Source organism: Teleopsis dalmanni, chromosome 1 (assembly GCF_002237135.1).
Source record: "Teleopsis dalmanni isolate 2A chromosome 1, ASM223713v2, whole genome shotgun sequence".
Lineage (NCBI taxonomy): Eukaryota > Metazoa > Arthropoda > Insecta > Diptera > Diopsidae > Teleopsis > Teleopsis dalmanni.
The window spans coordinates 184,289,483-184,310,094 of record NC_051846.1 but is presented as its reverse complement, the minus strand read 5'-3'; the positions used below and the strand labels follow the sequence as shown (position 1 = coordinate 184,310,094).

General features: G+C 26.7%; 1 protein-coding gene across 12 annotated transcripts; it reads left to right on the top strand.

Moving 5' to 3' along the window:
• The first annotated feature begins 1,329 nt into the window (after positions 1–1,329).
• Positions 1,330–18,276, top strand: LOC119670657 (cytoplasmic dynein 1 intermediate chain). 12 transcript variants are annotated; one of them, XM_038081009.1, is made up of 12 exons: positions 1,359–1,404; positions 1,803–2,024; positions 2,090–2,236; positions 2,295–2,422; positions 5,189–5,251; positions 6,101–6,121; positions 6,998–7,045; positions 15,727–15,882; positions 15,951–16,246; positions 16,308–16,773; positions 16,849–17,009; positions 17,812–18,276. In XM_038081009.1, the coding sequence occupies exons 2-12, from the start codon at positions 1,870–1,872 to the stop codon at positions 18,163–18,165; spliced, it is 1,995 nt and encodes a 664-aa protein (XP_037936937.1). In that variant the 5' UTR covers positions 1,359–1,404; positions 1,803–1,869; the 3' UTR covers positions 18,166–18,276. The 12 variants fall into 12 exon arrangements, with proteins under 12 accessions (XP_037936944.1, XP_037936942.1, XP_037936949.1 ...); XM_038081016.1 differs by lacking the exon at positions 5,189–5,251 and having other exon boundaries at positions 1,330–1,404; positions 15,730–15,882; positions 17,812–18,165; XM_038081014.1 differs by lacking the exon at positions 5,189–5,251 and having other exon boundaries at positions 1,330–1,404; positions 17,812–18,165.
• The last annotated feature ends 2,336 nt before the right edge of the window (positions 18,277–20,612 follow it).

Sequence of the window (20,612 nt, the reverse complement as noted above, 5' to 3'; positions counted from 1 at the left end):
ATTTATTTACTGTAAGAGAATGTTTATTTATTGTAAGAATTTAAAGATAATAATTTATATATTAAGGGCAGTACCTTAGCAATGGCAACAATGAATTATTATGCTTTTTTGCTATTAAAATCAATTTATTAAAATTATTATAAGGTACATAACATCTAATGTCACAGTTACATTGAACTCAAATATAGTTAAATTGAACTCAAATATATTTTTTTGTATCGTAACTAATCACTAACTAATGTTAATACAAAGAAGCTGAATTAGATTAAATATATTTGATAAAGCCACAAAATCGAGCCAACTTATCACAACTGAATAACTGCATTATAAACGTTTCCACTGGCTATGTTAGACCAGTTAACTTACTTGATATTCAAGCACTTCAAGCAATCTCAAGTAAATTACCTAGTCTAACGATATCAGTAGAAACATACTATTAGATTGAGAAGTAGTAGAAGTGGTATAAGTTAGAAACAATATATTAAAAATGGAAATATTTTGTATAAGTAAGATTTTAAAACTAAATATACCATTTCATGCATATCTTATATTAGGTCTGTTCCACAAGCTACTCGTAGTAAAAGTCAAGTAAAACATAAGTAAAGTACAAACTAAGAGCGTAAGTAAGCATAAATAAAATGTCAAATTACGCTCTTTATACAGAGTTTCATGGAACAGTTTTGTGTAAAATATGGTGAGAACAACAGTGACGCGAAAATAAACAATACAAAAATTCAAACTAAAATTCAAACTAAAATTCAAACCAAAACAGCTGATTCATACATCACAGAAATTTTACTTAAAATAAAATGCACGAGTAAAATCTGTGTAACATTTTCAAGTTTTGACAGGGATGTTACGCTCTCTCAGGTGCACTTGTGTATACAAAGTGTTATTCAAAGCTACAACGAGTAGCTCGTGGACAGACTTATTGTCTATATGAGACAAGTAATTGCAATCTTGATTGTAATTTTACACATTTAGCTCGCATCATTAAAAACCTATTCACATAGCAAATCTTAATTTTATTTTGATATATGTTTTTGTAGTTGCGCTCGTATATCCATAAAGAAACGTGTAAAATAACAATTAAATGTGTTTCGTGAATAAGTACTTATATAACTAATAATAAATTATTCTTCATAAATTTGAGTTTCTAACGAAAAAATGTTACAAATTGTTTCTTTCCTTTCTCTTCCAAATTTTTAAGTTGAATTCTTTAACTATTGTGAATAAATAATTGTGAATCGTTACCTGACCCCCTAATTTGACGCTAGGTGTCGCCATTCAACGAAATGATTAATGTGTTCTATCCATCGACTGTGCGTTATTGATGTGAAAAATGTTTTATTGAATAGAGAAATAAAGTAATATTAAAATAAAATACCTTTAAGAGATATTAAGGTTTGTCTCTGCAGTTTTATTTTTTTAATTTGCTAAATACTAAGTCATAAACATCCACTTAATAAAACATATAAAAGAGTACGCGATACGTAATGAAAATTATTGATTTTTTTGCTATTGACGTAGCTGCGAATTTTTGCAAAATATTTAAAAAAAAATTAACTTTAATCGCAACGAAAAATATTTAAATTTATTTTATTGATATGTAAATGCATAACCATAAATATTAAGCAAAAAATATAATAAGTTAAAGCGAACTGGTGACATCATCAACTTGGTAAAACTGAGACAGCGCCTAAGCTGACTCTGACAGTGAATAATAAGTTTTCACATTTGGCTTAAAGAATTTTACAAGAAATAATTGTTTATGGTGTTTTTTTTCTTTTTAATACTTACAGATAATAAAATAAAAACCATTGTAAAAAACCAATTGGAAGATTTTATAATAAAATCGCATCTAACAAAATGGATCGTAAAGCAGAGTTGGAACGTAAAAAAGCCAAATTGGCTGCTTTACGTGAAGAGAAAGACCGTAGACGACGTGAGAAAGAAATGAAAGATATGGAAGAAGCGGCTGGCCGTATAGGCGGTGGTATTGGTGTTGATAAGGATCAACGGAAGTATGTTTAAAAATATATATTTTTTACAACTAGTTTAAAAAATACGTTCCATAAATTTTTTACAGAGACTTAGATGAAATGTTGTCCTCTTTGGGTGTAGCACCTGTTTCTGAAGTATTATCTTCATTGTCTTCTGTCACATCTATCACTTCAGATAATTCAAATACACAAACGCCCGATGCAAGTCTGCAAACCAATATGAATGGCGTAAAGTATGTAAATTTTTGTTTTCTATATTGTAAATACTTATTATATTAATTATTTTTACAGTGGTAGCAAGAAAAATTCACTTAATCTTAGCATCTATAATGTGCAAGCCACAAACATTCCACCTAAAGAGATGCTTGTTTACTCAAAGCAAACACAAACCAACAGTACTGGAGGTCATGAACGTGATGGTTGGTATATTCTGTTAAGTGCTTAGTTATGTATATTTATATATATAAATATTTAGTTGCTATTTCAGTTTAATTGCTTCTTCAATGTGTTTTTGTCATATGTCTAACCTATGCTTTTCATCCAATTTTTACTTTTTCAAAGAATGTTTCTATAACTCTTATTAAATTCAACTATCTCTATCTATGTTTCTATCTTTAACATAATTAAAGTTCTATATATATATATAAATAAATTACCTAATTTAATTAAAAGAAAAGTTTCTGAAATCTATAATTCTTATTAAATTAAACTATTTCTTTAATTTAACATTATATATAAATAATTTACTTAATTTATTTAAAAGAAAAGTTTCTGAAATTTCTATAACTCTTATTAAATTTAACTATTTCTTTAATTTAATACAATTAAAATTAAATTTGATTACCTGATGGTCAATATGACGGTACTGACTATTTTACTTAATATAAACTATTGCATTTAATAGAGAAGTTTCAGAAAGTAGTGAATTACAACAACAAAAATTCTTTTTATATTGTTTTAATTAATTGAATTTTTGGCTGACCAGACAGCTGTTGGCCAAATACCCATCATCAGTGGTCTTGGAATTATTTCTTTAATAAATCTTAAATAATTTTCTGAGACGCAAGTACCAAGGACTGAGCTTGTGCTCTGCCTAATTTAAAGATCAAAGTATATTATTAATTAAAATAATATAAAAAGAATTTTTGTTGTTGTAGTTCACTACTTTTCAAAACCTTATAATTAAACTTATTTATAAATATTTCACTGAATTTAATTAAAAAAAAACTCTGAAATTTTAACTAAACTATATCTACTATTCATTGCATGTTTTGTTTATCTTTATTGTAAAAAGACAAATATTCTTTTATACTTAAATTAATATATATGAAATTCAAATATATATAATTTTACCACTACATAGTAATAAATTTACATTATAATAGTGAAAAATTATAGATAGGTTTGTTCTTTCAAACTACTAACCTTATATGTTGTTACAACGTTTTTTTTTTCAAATCCCACCTAAATATTTTGTTTTTTAGATTATTTATTTTTATTTTTTATTGACTATTTAAGTTTATATTATTAAATTTTGTTTTCTAAACATTTTACAATGTGTATTATAGTTTTTCTTATAATCAACAGTTATTGCTTTAAAAAAAAGTAAATCTTGAGTTAGGTAACTAATTTAGTAATAATATATATTTATATCATCAAACAGTCAAGCTGCTTTGCAGTTCTTGAGTTCATTCCAATTTACAATTAGACTTATATTTAGGTCACAGCCTACTACGAAGACAAGCTATGTGACTGGGTTTTAATCTATAATGACTTTTGTCCGAATGGTGATGTCTGCGGATGGGGACAGAACTGTATTCCACCTCATGTGTCAGTGTCCATTAGAAGACGATTTAAAATATTTGGATCCTCCTGCGAATTTTGGAACTTTGCCAAGCTTACAGGCTTGTTAGGTTAGTTCATTTTCATTTGGAGTGTAGTCATGCTTTTCAGTGTTGTGTATATACTGAGCACTACAGTTCTTCTGAGTACAATACTAATCCGTGATATCACAACGGGGCATTATTTGAGCTGAAGTCAGCTTTGAACTATATTTAACGGATACATATCTTTAAACAAGATATCATTGCTTTACGAACAATTTTGAAATATTTGCAAAACCAACACATACCATAACAAACATGCAAGCAAACTATCTTATTGTATAACGAACAATTAAGCACAAATCGAAATGTATCTACAATATCTGTACTCATGTTAGCCCTTCTTAAATAAAAAGAAATTCAGTGAATTCATTAAAATGTCCAGTAAAGATATCAGTTTAATAGCGAGTCTACTGATGGCTTATAGTAGACTGTTGAATAGATAATATCCATGCTATAAGGAAGACATGAGAGGTGCGCCAAATCTGCTTTGTCAAAGCATAGCTCTAACGCGATGTATATTAAACATAACAAGCAATTACTTTCCAAAGAATCTTAGCTACCAGGTCTTTTTCAAAAGACTACCTTAAATTTTATTAAAAATTCCAAATGGTTTTAAACTCATCGAATTTTGTGTGGTACTACAATAGATCAAAATGTCCTAAGTGACACCTTAGAATCGTCGCTATTACGTAGCCAGATTTAATATTTTATTAGAACATTTTACATAAAAATAATTTCTTTAACATTTATTACATATTTTTATTTAAAAAAAATATATATATGTATAAGGATATAAAATATATAATACATATAATAAAACTCAAACACTTCTGTAACATTTTCAAATCACACAATCTTAATGATATAACCTATGAAAGCACACAATTAAACTGTTAATGCATTATTAAAAAATATTTTACATTTTTAAAACTCTGAATAATTTTTCAATACATACAACATAATCAATATATTATAATAATATATAAAAATACACAATTTATATTGCAAATACATTTATTTTGATTATTAAACTCTGTATAAATTTCCAAAAACCGATATTATTTGAAAAACAATTTTTGTTGTGTATTTACCATATAAATGCATTAATTATTCATATTATAGTATATACAATGTATATAAACAAAAAATATTATTTTATTAGTTCCAATCTTCTACATTTATAACGAGTGTCCCCCTCTTGTTTAAGCTGTTCCCCATAGTTTCAGTATCCATTAATCATTGTTAAAATATTTTTAAAAATTAACTGAAAATTATAATGTAATAAAATAACAAATTTAGTTCTTTCTTGCCATTCCTCACCTCTGTCAGGATATATGGAGGATTGGTGGAGACCACGTAAAGGTACTAATATACTAAAAAAATAAAAATAAAATGACTAAAATATATATAATTAATATTTTTAGCAACTTTCATACATTCTGCACATAATATTGAAAAGCAATTTATTTATTTAATGTTTTATAGAATAAAAAATTATTATTTAATATTTTATTATTATAAAATTTTTCAATAAACAGTTTTTTAACCTAATCGATTATTTAAAACTAATAATAAAAAAAATTTCTTTATTTTTTAATTATTATGTTATAATTTTATAAATATATATTATTAATCATATCTGTAATAAATATATTTTTTATTTTTATTTATTTATATTTTTATATTATTAAAAATTTTAAACAAAAATTTTTGCAATCGATTATTTAAAACTAATATTTAGTAATAAAATTATAATTTTATTTTTATAATATATAATTATAATTTTATAATATATATAATAATTAAATCATATCTGTAATTAAATATATATTTATATATTTTTATTTATTTATGGTTTTATTATTATAAAAATATTTAAACAAACAGTTTTTGCAAATCGATTATTAAAAAACTAATACTTCTAATAAAAAAAATTATTAATTTATTTTTATAATATATAATTATAATTTTATAATATATATAATATATAATTATAATTTTATAATATATATAATAATTAAGTCATATATCTAATTAAATATATATTTTTATGTTTTCATTATTATAAAAATATTTAAACAAACAGTTTTGGCAAATCGATTATTTAAAAATTAATAATTATAATAAAAAAGTTATTAGTTTACTTTTATAATATATAATTTTTGAAACATATTTCTAACTAAATATATATTTTTATGTTTTTATTTCTAGCTCATGCAACGGATTATTATGGTAAGTTTAATTGTTTCTTGTTTGCTTCAAAGAAAATGTTTTGTGTTTCTTTGTGTGTAGCGTAGTTGTTAGTAATTAATTCAAAAAAAAAAAAAAAATATAAAATAATTTTTTTATATTGTATAATTCATGTTACTTTAATTTTTAGTTGTTTTTTGTTTCGTTTTATTTTCTTTAAATATATATATTATAATAAAACAAAAAGTCAGCACTTCAGTTAGTTGTGACTTTCTTAATTTTTTATGTAAATATTAAAACACACTCTTCTCCACCCATTTTATAATTGGTAAATATATATATTTTTTAATAATTATTATTTATTAATTTTGTTAATTTTACTTCTTTGCTAGAGTTTAATTTCTAGAAGTAGGTTTTCGTTTATATCTTAAAAATAATTATTGAATTCGTATTATTACATTTAATAATAACTGATAATGATATTTTAAGTTAACTATATTTTAATTATATTATAAGTTCTTTTTAATTAATATAATTTTATATATATAAACATTTTATAACGATGTTAAACAGCAGAGACTATTTACTCCCATTGGCAAACATTTGTTCAAATTGTTTCACATAAATATTGTGTGTTTCTAATGCTCAATCGCAAAATGAATATTGCATGTTCACTTATTATTCTATTATTAAACTATAAAATTTGTTTTATTTAAAAATTCATAAAAAAATTAAAATTTATAATTTTTATAAAAAATTTTATAATAGAATTAAAAAAAAAATTGCTTGCAAGTTAAATTGGGGATTTCCTAAATTAGTTGATTTTCATTAAAAACAAATTTTTTTCTAATATCTATGACATTAAATTTGCTAGTTAAAAACAACAACAAAAAACTTCATTTATTTTCTATTTTCAAGATGAGTACAATCTTAATCCGGGTTTAGAATGGGAGGATGAATTCACAGGTAGGTATCTTTTGCCATTGAACAGTGAAGAAGGAATCGACATGAAGCAAAATAGGAACGTTTGAATTCATTTTGAATATTATTTAAAATGATCTTTATCAAAATTAACTCTATTTTTTTTTATTAAATAAAACAATTCAAAATGTTTTTCACCAAACTTATGAAGGTGAAATTTCGGAAAATTAAAAACAAAAAAAAAAAACAAAAATTAATGAAAACAACCACGCAACACTTTTCTCAACTGGCATTTACTGCGCTTTTGTATTGTTTTTGTATTTGTCAATTATAATTTTCCGTGTATTGTCTATGGTTTGAGTTGCTAAATAATTTTAAGTACTATTATTATTATATACTATTTATATATACCACATGTATTCTAACTACTTGAGAAAGCTTTTCATTTAAATTTAAGTTCTTAATTTTCTTTAAAGTATGCTAAATTTATACAGTCTATTAAGTAGAGGCGCTCATAAAGGCACATTCAAAAACATAGAAATATATATTTTTAAATATATTTCTAAAAACATAAAAATAAAGTTTTAAGCATGCTAAAGTGAAAAATCTGTTAAATAGAAGTCCTTATGAAGACACCGAAATGTGGAAATATATATACATATTTATAAGAATATTTCTAAATACATAGAAACAAAGTTTTAAGCATGCAAAAGTTATACACCGAAAAGTCTTATATAGTAGCACACCCAAAAACATAGAAATATATATATATATATATATAAATATATTTCTAAATACATAGAAACGAAGTGTTAAGCATGCAAAAGTTATACAGCAAAAAATCTATTATATAGTGGCACACCCAAAAACATAGAAATATGTATAAATATATTTCTAAATACATAGAAACGAAGTTTTATGCGTACGAAATTTATTCAGCGAAAAGTCTGTTAAATAGATGCTCCCATAAATTTAAAAACATAGAAATATATATACATATGTATATAATAATTATAATTCTTATAACATAGAAACAAAGTTTTGATCATTTACTTTAAATATTTGTATATATTTACTATAATTCAATTATTATGAAATAAAAATTGATAAAATATAGTAACCAGTTATCCCTTCTAGTCGTGCAATATTGATAGTCCCCAGTTTTCATTTTCGTTCTTTTAACCAGACTGAATTGCTGATCCCGTTGGTATCCGTTTAAAAGAACTTGTTATAATTAATTAATTATTGTGTAATATATCTTCATTCCAATCATTTATGCAGTTAAAACTGTGTTAAACGAACATTCTCATAAAGCGATATCGCTCTGTATTGTGCCATGTTGCTTGTCCCCGGTTTTCATTTTCCATACTAATTTCCTACTTTTGTTCTTAATTCTTAATGGAGCAGAGTTGCTTAAAGCTTTGGCTGTATATACTATTCTTTTATTTATTGCTTTCACATGAAAGAGTTAAAACTGAAAGGCTATTCTATAATATATATGTAAAATACGCTTACTATATTCAGAAACTTATTAAAGTTATGAAGAAAATATATATCGATGTTGTAAAACATTAGTTGATCATCAGCGATATTGTTTAGGTAGATATGTAGTTCTATTGTTCTCCTTATGAGTGAATTCCTTAGTAGCCAAAAGGGTTCCATTACCTCACCACTATTGCGAGCTCTTCTAGATTTTCTGTAAAGCAGTAAATGTTCTTCAGTTTATATAGGTAGATCATATCCAAACACATTGTTTATATCATTGACTAGTGACTAGTATAGATAAACATAATGTCAATAATATATTTCTTTAACAAATCAAATTGTTGCATTTTTTTTAATACATTATTAAATATTCTTATTAAGTCTTTATATAACCAAATAGCATCGATAACATTTTTCACTAATTAACATATATCACACTCCTTAAATGAACGAATATTTTAATATTTTGATACATCAAAGTTTATCTTTATATTAATGCAGTAACTCACTATTAATATAGTTAATATAGTTAACTCACTATTTTACTCAATGAATATCAGATTACTTATCTTTATATATTTAATCCATTATTCATTGCAGGGATCAGCTTATAAATCTTTATTGAATTTATTACTAGTTATTTATATTTAATAATTCATTAAGGTGATCCGATTATTCTTATTCATCGAGTTAACTCGTTATTTAATTTCTATGGTTAATTGAGGTAACAAGATCATTTATTTTCACTGAATTAACATATTATTTATTAAAGTGAGTAAATTATTTATATTCATCAACGTAACTTATTTCTTTGGTCCAATAGTTATATGAACTCATCACATTCTTTAGCTCAATCGAATAAACTCATTATTTTAATCCTATAATTAATGATCACATTATTTACCTCCACCGAGCTATCTCGTTCCTTTAATTTAATCCTTCATTAAGGTGACCGAATTATTTATCTTCATCTTCCTCGTCACATTATTTAGCTCAATCGAATTAACTCATTCCTTTAATCCAGTAATTAATTGAGCTGATCACATTATTTATCTCCATCAAACTAACTCGTTCCCAATTCAATCTAATTTGTTTTAATTCCTTATTAGGATAACCGAATTATTTATCTTCAATGAGTTAACTCTTTCTTTTAATGCTATGGTTCATTGTGGTGTCCATACAATTTATCTCCAACGAGTAAACTCGTTCTTTTAATTCAATAGTTCATTATGGTGTAATTTAAAAAGATATTAATTGAGCTGATCACATTATTTATCTCCATCGAATTAACTCGTTCCAAATTCAAGCTAACTTGTTTTAATCCCTCATTAGGATGACCGAATTATTTATCTTCAATGAGTTAACTCTTTCTTTTAATGCTATGGTTCATTGTGGTGTCCAAAATATTTATCTCCAACGAGTAAACTCGTTCTTTTAATTCAATAGTTCATTATGGTGGTTTAAAAAGATATGATTTAGTTAAATCATACTTTAACGAAACATAATTTGAAATTCTAATTTTTAATAAAATTATAAAAGAATAAAAATTTTTTTTATAAGATAATAAGAGTGTTTCCTATTTGGTTTATATTATGTATACCATAGGTAAAATCGTATCGCAGGAGACTTGACTTTTTTTAAATTGCTCATTGTATAAAAAATATTTTACTTTAAAAATTTAGTTCTATAGTGAACATACAACTGAATTACTAAAATTCAGAATTTTTAATTAAAAGAGAACTACTTAATATAATAATAATGAACTAGTTCCCTATTTGTTTGAAAGGAACTGGATCTCTAGGCAGATTTTAAAATAAAACAATATTAAACCAAATCCTCATGATAAAAAAAAATTGAATAAATTCGTATATAGTATATATATACCTATATATATCATATATTTTTATCATATATATGGAATTATAATTATAACCTAAAATATCGTAATCTAATCCTCAAGCAATAATATATTATGGAATATAGAATATAAAATTATTTTTATGTATAATAATAATATTTAAAAAAAACTTTAAATTTAAATGAAAAGCTTTAAAATAAAACCTACATATAATAACAAAATTAAAAAAGCATGTCTTAAAAACTAATACTTCATATTCCAAGTGACGTTGCTCATACATATCTTAAACGTTTCTGCATTTGTATATATATTTATTTTATATATATATTATACTAATCAATATACTAATATTAATCAAGTTTCATAGTGGTGACCAAGAAAAAAAAACAAACAAATTAATTACTCAAAAGGTACTAATTTTTATGGTAACAGTTTGAATTTTGTATCTAACCGTTTGCAATATCTTGTATCTCAACTCACTCATTTCACCAAAGTCGCTACTATGTAACACAAACTGAAACTAATTCTATTAAAACTCTATTAACTTTCATTAATGCATAGGATCATTTCTTGGGGCAAATTATCTTTTTAACTTTTTTTTTTAATTATTATTTTTCTGTTTAAAGTGCCTTTCCTCTTATATCAAAAATTTCAATATTCATTTACCCTTTAGTAAATATAAAAATGTCTTAAGGATATTTATATAAATAGATTTATATATATATGTAAAACAATATGTAGACGACTTGAATAACGAAGTTTCGACCCTAACTCTAGTCAAAATTAGAAGTTTTTTTAATTTAAAATATAATCCTTTTTTGATCACCCAGCTTTTCACGGTCAGGGCCATCCTTAAAGCTCTCTATTATTAAGCCAGTAAGACACAGTTGCTAAAATGAGAATAAACGATAACTTCTTTACATCTCTCTTTTATTATGGTAAAATCATACGCTACTAAGAGGCTATTACTGCAATGAAAGCAAATAATAATTTGACGGATTAATGTCAGAATGGATATATAAAAACTTTCTAACCAAGGTCTTATTTTTTATTTGAGACCGCTGGGTGGATAAACTACCGTAACGAATGAACTAGTAAAATTAAATAATTTCGGTCTGAGTTTACAAATTTCTTTTCAACATTTTTCTGTTTAGTTAATTCTAGGTCCTTAAGAAGGATGCACTTAAAAGTCTACCAAATACATAGTATAAACTTTATTGGCATTAATTCCAATTTCAGTACCGTTTGTGGAGCTTTATTATTTTATTACAAAGACCATTTTTGTACAACATTATGTTATAGTATATAATCCACTTTGCATCGTCTATTGCTGAACGCTTAAAAGTTTCAATTTGCTCCTTTCAACAGGGACTAGCAGATGCAAATTTTATCTAATAAAATGTGAATTTTATGCGAATGGTCTAAAACAGTATTTTGGTTAATCTTCATTTTCTCACTTACTTACTGACTGCAGTCCTCTTCTCTCAGTGTAGCATAGTACCAAAATGGCCCTTAGTGATCTATTAGCAGTGATCTATTAGTAGTTTTACTTTTCTTGAGCTGTGTCTATAAGTTCTACAATTTTTTGGTGATGAGCAACCCATCACCATATCCAATTTTTTCAGAAATAAGTGTGAACACTTGATACTCTTATGCACCCTGGTGTTGACGTGTGTGAGAGCGTACTCTCGCATAAGGTTAATTTACTATCCAAAAATAATGAGCGATTTAGCAGCTTGTGAGAGAAACCCCATAACGTTCAGTTTTAATATGTTTATATGTTCATTTACTGATATTTACTTTTAAAAATATCCTTAAGACTTTATATATATATAAAAAAAAATCCTTTAGAAAATATTGTCTCTTAAACTATCTCCAAATGGTTTAAAAATTTTAATTATAAATCATTTTTCATTTGTTTTGTTTTATTTATATTAATTTCAAATATTTGGAAAAGAAAAAAGCAAAAGCTATGTGTTCCTAATTTTGTATTCATTGGTCGGTGCTTGTGTGGTCTCTCGTCTCTATTTGGTGCCACAACAGGACCTCATGACACTCGACATACACCAACAAGCGTACATACTCAAATACATGTGAACTATTATTTCCTATTTTAAAGTCTAGCACTTAAGCAATGAGAAACAATAATTAATTTAAGTTTAAATATAAAATATACATAATATAGTAATAAAGACTTTTTTATATAAACTGGGTGGAGAAATTTGCAAGTTATTAATATGATTTACTTTTCACTTTCACCACAAGTCAGATATATATATATATATATATATATATTATAAATACAGCAAACATTAATGAAATACATTGAAATTGGCTTTTAGTGAATATGATTTCATTCTTGTGATACAACCAATATTTTTACTGTAAATTTTTATAAATAATAAAAAAAATACAAAAAAATGTACAAATTGTTATCATCTGTGTACATTTTGAATTATATATTTGTGCATTTGGATACACACATTACACAAAACATCAAATGACATTTACACTTGTCTATTAGTATAAAAAATACTAAATTTACACTAAAGTAATACACACACACGCCCTAAACTCATGTGAATGCAGATAACATAACTTACTTGTGTAATGTCATCTAATGTCAGTTTTTCTACCATACCAGCAATGAAAACTGTGATACAGTCAAAACTCGTTTTTACAAACACAGATGTTTCTTTATTCGACGCTGTGCAGTGTTCAGGTGTTTGGTTGGCAGAATTTGTAAATATTGATTGCAATTGCTTAAGAATTATTTATTTAATTATTATATTATATATGAAAATTATACAGACTATGTTTGTTAAACGAGTTTTTACTGTAATCTAAAGCAAAAACAACAGCATTTACTTATTGCCCGTTCTACTTAAAAACATTTCTAATTTAACTTTCACAGTGTAAACAAGGTAATTAACTGCATTATTAATATTATTTATTAAATATTTTATAAAGAATTAAGAAGCATTTAATAAAATATATATAACATTATTAGAAATCGGTAATGAATTTACGATCGACATATATAAATGTGGCTAACCATTTTGCACTATTATTATTTTGCTAATTTATTGCTAATTGCAGCTTCATATTAAAATAATTTATGTTCTAATCATAATCAAATATACAATATAATCCAAATAAGGTATTTTTATTTAAGTTGTCGTTAATGCAATAAATCAAATTAATAATTATAAAAGAACAACCCATCTATAACCAAATAGAAAAAATTCTTTAAACTACCATAAAACTCTTTAAAATATAAATATTAAATGTGAAATACAAATATATGAGTTAAAATCTCCACTTTAATATATATAACATATTTACTTTAATAATAAAATGCTTCTAAGCCCGAAATTACATTGATGGGTTAATTTTTCGGTTTTTAAATTTGTCTATGTAGCAAACTTGAAAAGATATAATCATACTCTCCTTTCTCGCTCTTCAATTAGAAGTCGGTTTCAAACGACTATTTGACGCTTGTGAAAAATAGATCACTGAACTTCACTTGAGGGATAATGCCTCACATTACATTGTGACACCACATATGGAAGTAACATATTCAAAAAAAAAAACAAATGGAGAATATAACAGCGAATCATAATAAAAAGCTAATATTAAACAAAATCAAACAATAAATTGTGCAAATTTTAAATAAAACTCAGAAATAATGTTAAATTTAAATGTTAAATATGCTTGAAGACAGGTTATGATATAAGAAAATAATATATGAGTAGACAACGACAACAGTCGTAGCTGTTGGTCAGAGGTGAAATGGAAAAATGTTCTTATCTGCTTTGTCAGTACCCAACACTTGTCAAAAGGTACACATCTCCTTTAGGGTTTTCGTTTCTAAAATGTCTGTCCGTTATTACTAACATAAGCATTATCTATCTGCTCTACTAAAGCAATGAAGCGATTTCTTATATAGGCATCTCCTGAAAGTGTTAGCATGCTTTTATATTTATATGCATATATATCTATGTAATGGGTCCAATTCTCGGGCTTAAGTGAGCCGATCTTATTTATATAAGACGATCTGGCACATGTACCTACCTACGAAGAAATAATTTTTCTTTAATTTAACAAAATTATTTTTCCCAACTCAATTATCAGTTACATTTGTAAGAGGTTAAGAACTCTAACCGTACTTTTCATAATTAAAGCAAAAGTAAATTTATTATTGATTAATACTTTTTTTGAGAGAGTAAGAACTATATAATATAATACTTCATATCTTGATTTTATTTAGAGGTCAAATCTTACTCCTGAAGTACTATTAACTACTTATAATACTATAGTATTAATTATTAATATTAATTATGTACTTACAATTCTGTATAGTCTTTACTTATGAATGAACCAACTTTAAGTACTGTTCGAGTTTAATCTAAACACAAGATTTGAATTAATGATAAACGATATTTCATCACTATTACATGATTCAAGTATGTCTCCAGTTCAAATAGAAATGCATTATATAAATAATCTTCTCAACAAGAAAATGTCAACTCTTCCAAGTAGTAAAGGACAGTTCTGGTCATAATGTCTTTGAGTGAACGGTTTTAATCAGTTCTAGAAACTCCTGCCCTCTTTTGATATCATTCTCATATAAATCATTTCCATATATATATACCCTGACTTCCAGATCAGCCTCTAAGGTTGACCATACAAATATTATAAAAAATCTCCTATAGTCACAGTGCTCTGCTTTATAGAAAGACCAGAACCGTGTTATAATACAGCTAGTACAATACAACTAAATACTGTTATCTGTTCTAATCTCTTTTATTCTAATATAATTTATAGGTTTGCAATGATAAATTTTAAATAATATACCTACTACACATATAAAATATACACCTACAGTATTAAACATTATAAATGTAAAAAACATTTGTTTTTCCAATATTACTTTTGGACATTATGATATATATAGTATTGAAAGGACTTCAGAAAACGCTATTTATTTCATATGACTATAAAATTGTATGTGAAATATATCTTCTTCTACAGAATATTAAAGTCCATTCCTTATATATATATAAGCACTACCCGCACGTTTAATAGCGCACAAAATCATCATTAACATTACTTAAATGTCATACCGAACTACAGCATTAAACTTTAAGTATATCACCGCTTTATCGCACCCTGTATTCGTACTGTTAGGGACTTGTAATTTTCGTCGTAAATTTACTTAAAAAGCCAATTAAAAATCGATTACATTAAATTAAATGCAAAAACGAAACGAAAACAAACCAAAAATCAAAGAAGTAGAATTTGTTCCTGTTCTGTCGATTGTCATGTTCCTCTAGCTGTGTTAGTTTTATACCTTAAACAGTGCTTGCATTTGATGCCCAAGGAGATGATGAAGAGAGCTCTCTACCACATTTGGATCATGGTTTTTCATCGAAGCTACCCCCTGGTTACTTAACACATGGTCTACCAACTGTAAAAGATGTTGCACCGGCTATAACACCCTTAGAACAGAAAAAAGAACAAGAGGAAAAGAAAGAAAGTGAGTTTTCATTAAATTTAAGGAACTGACTCTGTCACTCATATGGAAACATATATAATAAATTTCAGTTAAGGAACTGTCAGAAGAACAAAAACAAATGATCATATTATCCGGAGACTTCCAAAGGTTTGTATTACGTGCAGGGCGCGTTATTGAGCGTGCACTCTCTGAAAATGTAGATATTTATATGGACTATATTGGTGGTGGTGATAATGAGGATGGAAATGATGAGCGTTCTCATGCACGACTCTCTCTGAATCGTGTATTCTATGATGATCGCTGGTCAAAAAATCGTTGCATCACATCTATGGACTGGTCAACTCACTTTCCTGAGCTAGTAGTAGCATCTTATCATAATAATGAAGTACGTATATTTACATATAAATATATATTTCATATAAAATTTGCATATATTCTAAATTTAGGAAAGTCCCAATGAGCCTGATGGTGTTGTTATGGTTTGGAATACTAAATTCAAGAAACATACTCCAGAAGATATTTTCCATTGTCAAAGTGCTGTCATGTCTACCTGTTTCGCCAAATTTAATCCTAATTTAATACTCGGTGGCACATATTCTGGACAGATAGTTTTGTGGGATAATCGTGTACAGAAACGTACGCCAATTCAACGCACACCGCTTAGTGCTACTGCACACACACATCCGGTATATTGTTTACAAATGGTCGGCACACAAAATGCTCATAATGTTATATCAATATCGTCGGATGGAAAATTATGTTCCTGGAGTTTGGATATGTTATCGCAACCACAGGATACTTTAGAGTTACAACAGAGGCAATCGAAAGCCATTGCTATTACATGTATGGCATTTCCAGCTACTGAGATTAATAGTTTAGTTATGGGCAGTGAAGATGGTTACGTTTATTCGGGTATGTATCGAATAAATTTATTATTCAGTTTGATTTTATTTATTTTTTTTTTTTGTTGTTGTTATTTTCTTAAAGCTTCACGTCATGGCATACGTTCTGGTGTTAATGAAGTATATGAAAAGCATTTAGGACCAGTTACGGGCATTTCTACGCATTATAATCAATCCTCTCCTGATTTTAGTCATCTGTTCCTAACTTCTTCGATTGACTGGACAATTAAATTGTGGTCATTAAAGGTAACAAGTTCTTATAGAATGCAATAGAATTGAGTATAAATAGTATTGAATATAAATTATAAGGATTCGTATAGCAAAGAAAAGACAAGAACAAAAATTTAATTAATTTGTTAATTTATTGAAATTTATTTGCCAAGTATTTGGCAATGCTTGAAACAGCGACTAAATTTTTGTTCTTGTCTTTTCTTTGTTGTTCGAATTCTTCTAACTTTTAAAAATAGCTTCTTTGTTGTCATAAAAAGCGTAGCTTTCGGCAAAAATAATTAATAATAAAAAATTGAATATAAATAGAATAGAAATAGAATTGAATAGGAATAGAATACAAACAGAATAGAATGCTATTAATTTGAATGGAATTATTTGAATTGAATTGAATTAAATTAATTTAATTTGAAATTAATGAAGTAGAGTAGAATCGAATAAAATGAAATATAATACAGTATTATTTAATAATTTTAAAATTATAGAAAAACAGAATATTTGGGGAGTTGATGTGGTCTGTTTTTAATAATTATGGTCAAAATTTAGCTTTTAAAATATACTAGGAATATCTTAATTGCAATTAAGATATTGCTAATATCTTAATTTGTATAGAATTTAAATAGAAAGCTTATATTAAACCAATTCTTACTCTTACTTCAATATTTAATTTGTAATTCTATCTCATTATGAAGTATTTATTTTAAAAGTTATTAAAAAAGTTTAAGCATTTTAGGTTAATTAGTATATATATATTATAACACCTAAATTAATGTTTATATATTTTATATGTATATTAATATTTCCTCTTATTAACTTTTAGGATACTAAACCACTTTACTCATTCGAAGACAATTCTGATTATGTTATGGATGTTGCTTGGTCACCCATTCATCCGGCTTTGTTCGCTGCTGTTGATGGTAGCGGTCGACTTGATTTATGGAATCTTAATCAAGATACCGAAGTACCCACAGTATCAGTAACTGTCGATGGTGCGCCAGCGCTCAATCGCGTTTCGTGGACTCCATCGGGTCTGCATCTAACTGTAGGCGATGATGCGGGTAAATTATATGTATACGATGTGGCTGAGCACTTGGCGCAACCGTCACGTGATGAATGGTCGCGTTTCAATGATACGCTAAATGAGCTCAAAATGAATCAATGCGATGAAATTTAAATACTTAATTCTTCAATGCGATTAGCGTTGCTAGAAATTTGCTTTCATAAAAGACTAAAATACTTTCACCAATCTAATAATATAAATTTACCTAAACATAAACACATGTTAAATAAGTATATAACGTGTATATGTTTTTCTTGCTTTATAAATATTGTAAATTTTTTTATATATAGTTAATAAAAATTTGTTTGTAACTATTCTAAATACTAATATTTCCTTTATTTTCCTTTTTATAGTATTATTTAATAAGTTTAACTTATATTTATATTTAAAAACGTCTTGAACTAATGTCTCAAATTAAAATATTCTTTTTAAATTTTTTTTAATGAATTTTTACTAAATGTTACTTAAAGTGCAGCATATAATAATTTTAAGTTTAATGTTTATAATTATCGGTGAAAGTAATAATGAAATTATAAAAAAATTATATTGTATTTAATTTATGTTTTAAATATGAAAATTATTTAAACGGTATGCGATTTAACTACTGTGAAGGTGAAGTTACTTTTACGTATGAAATATTTTCGCTTGCAGCATGAAAACGAAAAGATTTTGTTATAGAAAAACGAATGTGAATGAAAATAAAAATTGGATATTATATATAAAAAATATTTTATTATATATGTATTAATATATCAGTAAGAAATTATAAAGATATTAACTATATCGATAATAAATCGTAATGTATTATGAAAATCGCATAGCATTTTCTTTTGTATGTTATAGAGTATATTGTGTGAACTGTTCGAATTTATTTAATTTAATACGAGGGCGGTTTGATAAGTCAGTGACTTTTTGAATTTCCCGCGCAGTTACTCCAAATGCAACAGTGCTGCCGTCAGCTATAATCTACCAGTGGGAAACTTTCTAATTTTGAGCAAGCTACGTCGTTCAGTTGGTGTTTGATAGCCGTTCAAAGCAGACAACCTCATGAATTTTTAATAAAATGGCAAAAAGTAAATTACGTGTGCTGATTAAGCATTACTGGCCAAAATCCACGAATTGGGATACGAACTGCTACCCCATCCAGCATATTCTCCAGATTTAGCCCCATGCGACTATTTTCTGTTTCCAAACCTAAAGAAATGGCTGGGCGATAAGAGATTTGAATCGAATGAAGAAGTCATTACCGAAACAAACGCATATTTTGAGAGCTTGGGCAAAACCTATTACTTGGAGGGAATAAGAAAATTAGTATCCTGCAGTTGGACTAAATGTATCCAGCTAAAAGAAGATTATGTGGTGGTCTGGACGCAGATCGAAAATCAACAGAGCGTGGCTTAAAATGCCAACATAAAAGAGACCCTCCTCGAAGTAATGTGAAGGCGGTTCCGAAGGGGAATAAGTCTCGCTGAAGAGGGAGACTAATGTTAGGAAGTCGACCAAACCATTCCAACAAAAAAAAAAGTGATTATGTAGAAAAATAAAAAGTTTATTTTCCGCCCTCGTAATCTTTAGCCTACATTACAATCTCAATCATAGAATAGCCTCTCTAACTGAAAGAGAATAACACGTTTTGAATGAGGAAGCATATACTTGAGTGCAAATAATTTATCACGTCGATAACCAAATAATGGTTAATAGAAAACATTCTCAATGCCTTTTATTAAAGTTCTACAGCGTTCGCGGTTCTTTGCTCTACTGGTAGAATTAGCTAAGAACTCCATCATCCTTAGTATCCTATTCCTTTCACAACAGATTTGCAGGTTGTTGTTGTTGTAGCCAAAGAAATATTGATATTGTAAGGAATACGGAAGAAAGTACAGGTAGGGTTATCACGGAGGAAAAATGTTACCCTTTCGACTGGGGGCACCCATAATTTAATAAAACTATGAGTCGCAATACTCCACTATGTTGTAAACACATAAGGTAAGGAACAGCATAAGATAAAGCAAAACTTCTATAAAAAATATAACTAGAATTCTTATCTCAGCTTAAATCTGGTGGTTATCAAAGCCGTGCTAGTAGCGTTTTTGCCTTAATAGCCGAAAACATAGTTTTCTATAAATATGAACAGACAAATGTATATGAATAGGTCTACTCAACTTATCAATCTATTGTAGGTCTTAAAACTGTCTTTAATTTTTTCTTCACAAATGAGTTATCATAATGCTTCGAGACAAAAGTTCTCAGAATTATTGTTAATGTATCCTAATATGTAATTCATATACAGTTCCATAGAGAAGTAAAAGATGAAATATAGAAATAGAGCACAGATGACCCTAACAATCTGGTTCGCCAAATGATGGATAATCTAATAGGAACTAATCATCGTTGTCATATCATAATCATAGATAAATCTGGCAAGAAAAGTATAAACCCAATGTATTATGAAATCAGTAGATAATTAGAATGTCGGACTGCCTTTCGATCGACAAAAGTTAAGCTCTATAGGTTGCTCATTCTACAAGTACGTCTGTGTGACGCAGAAGCATGAACACTAT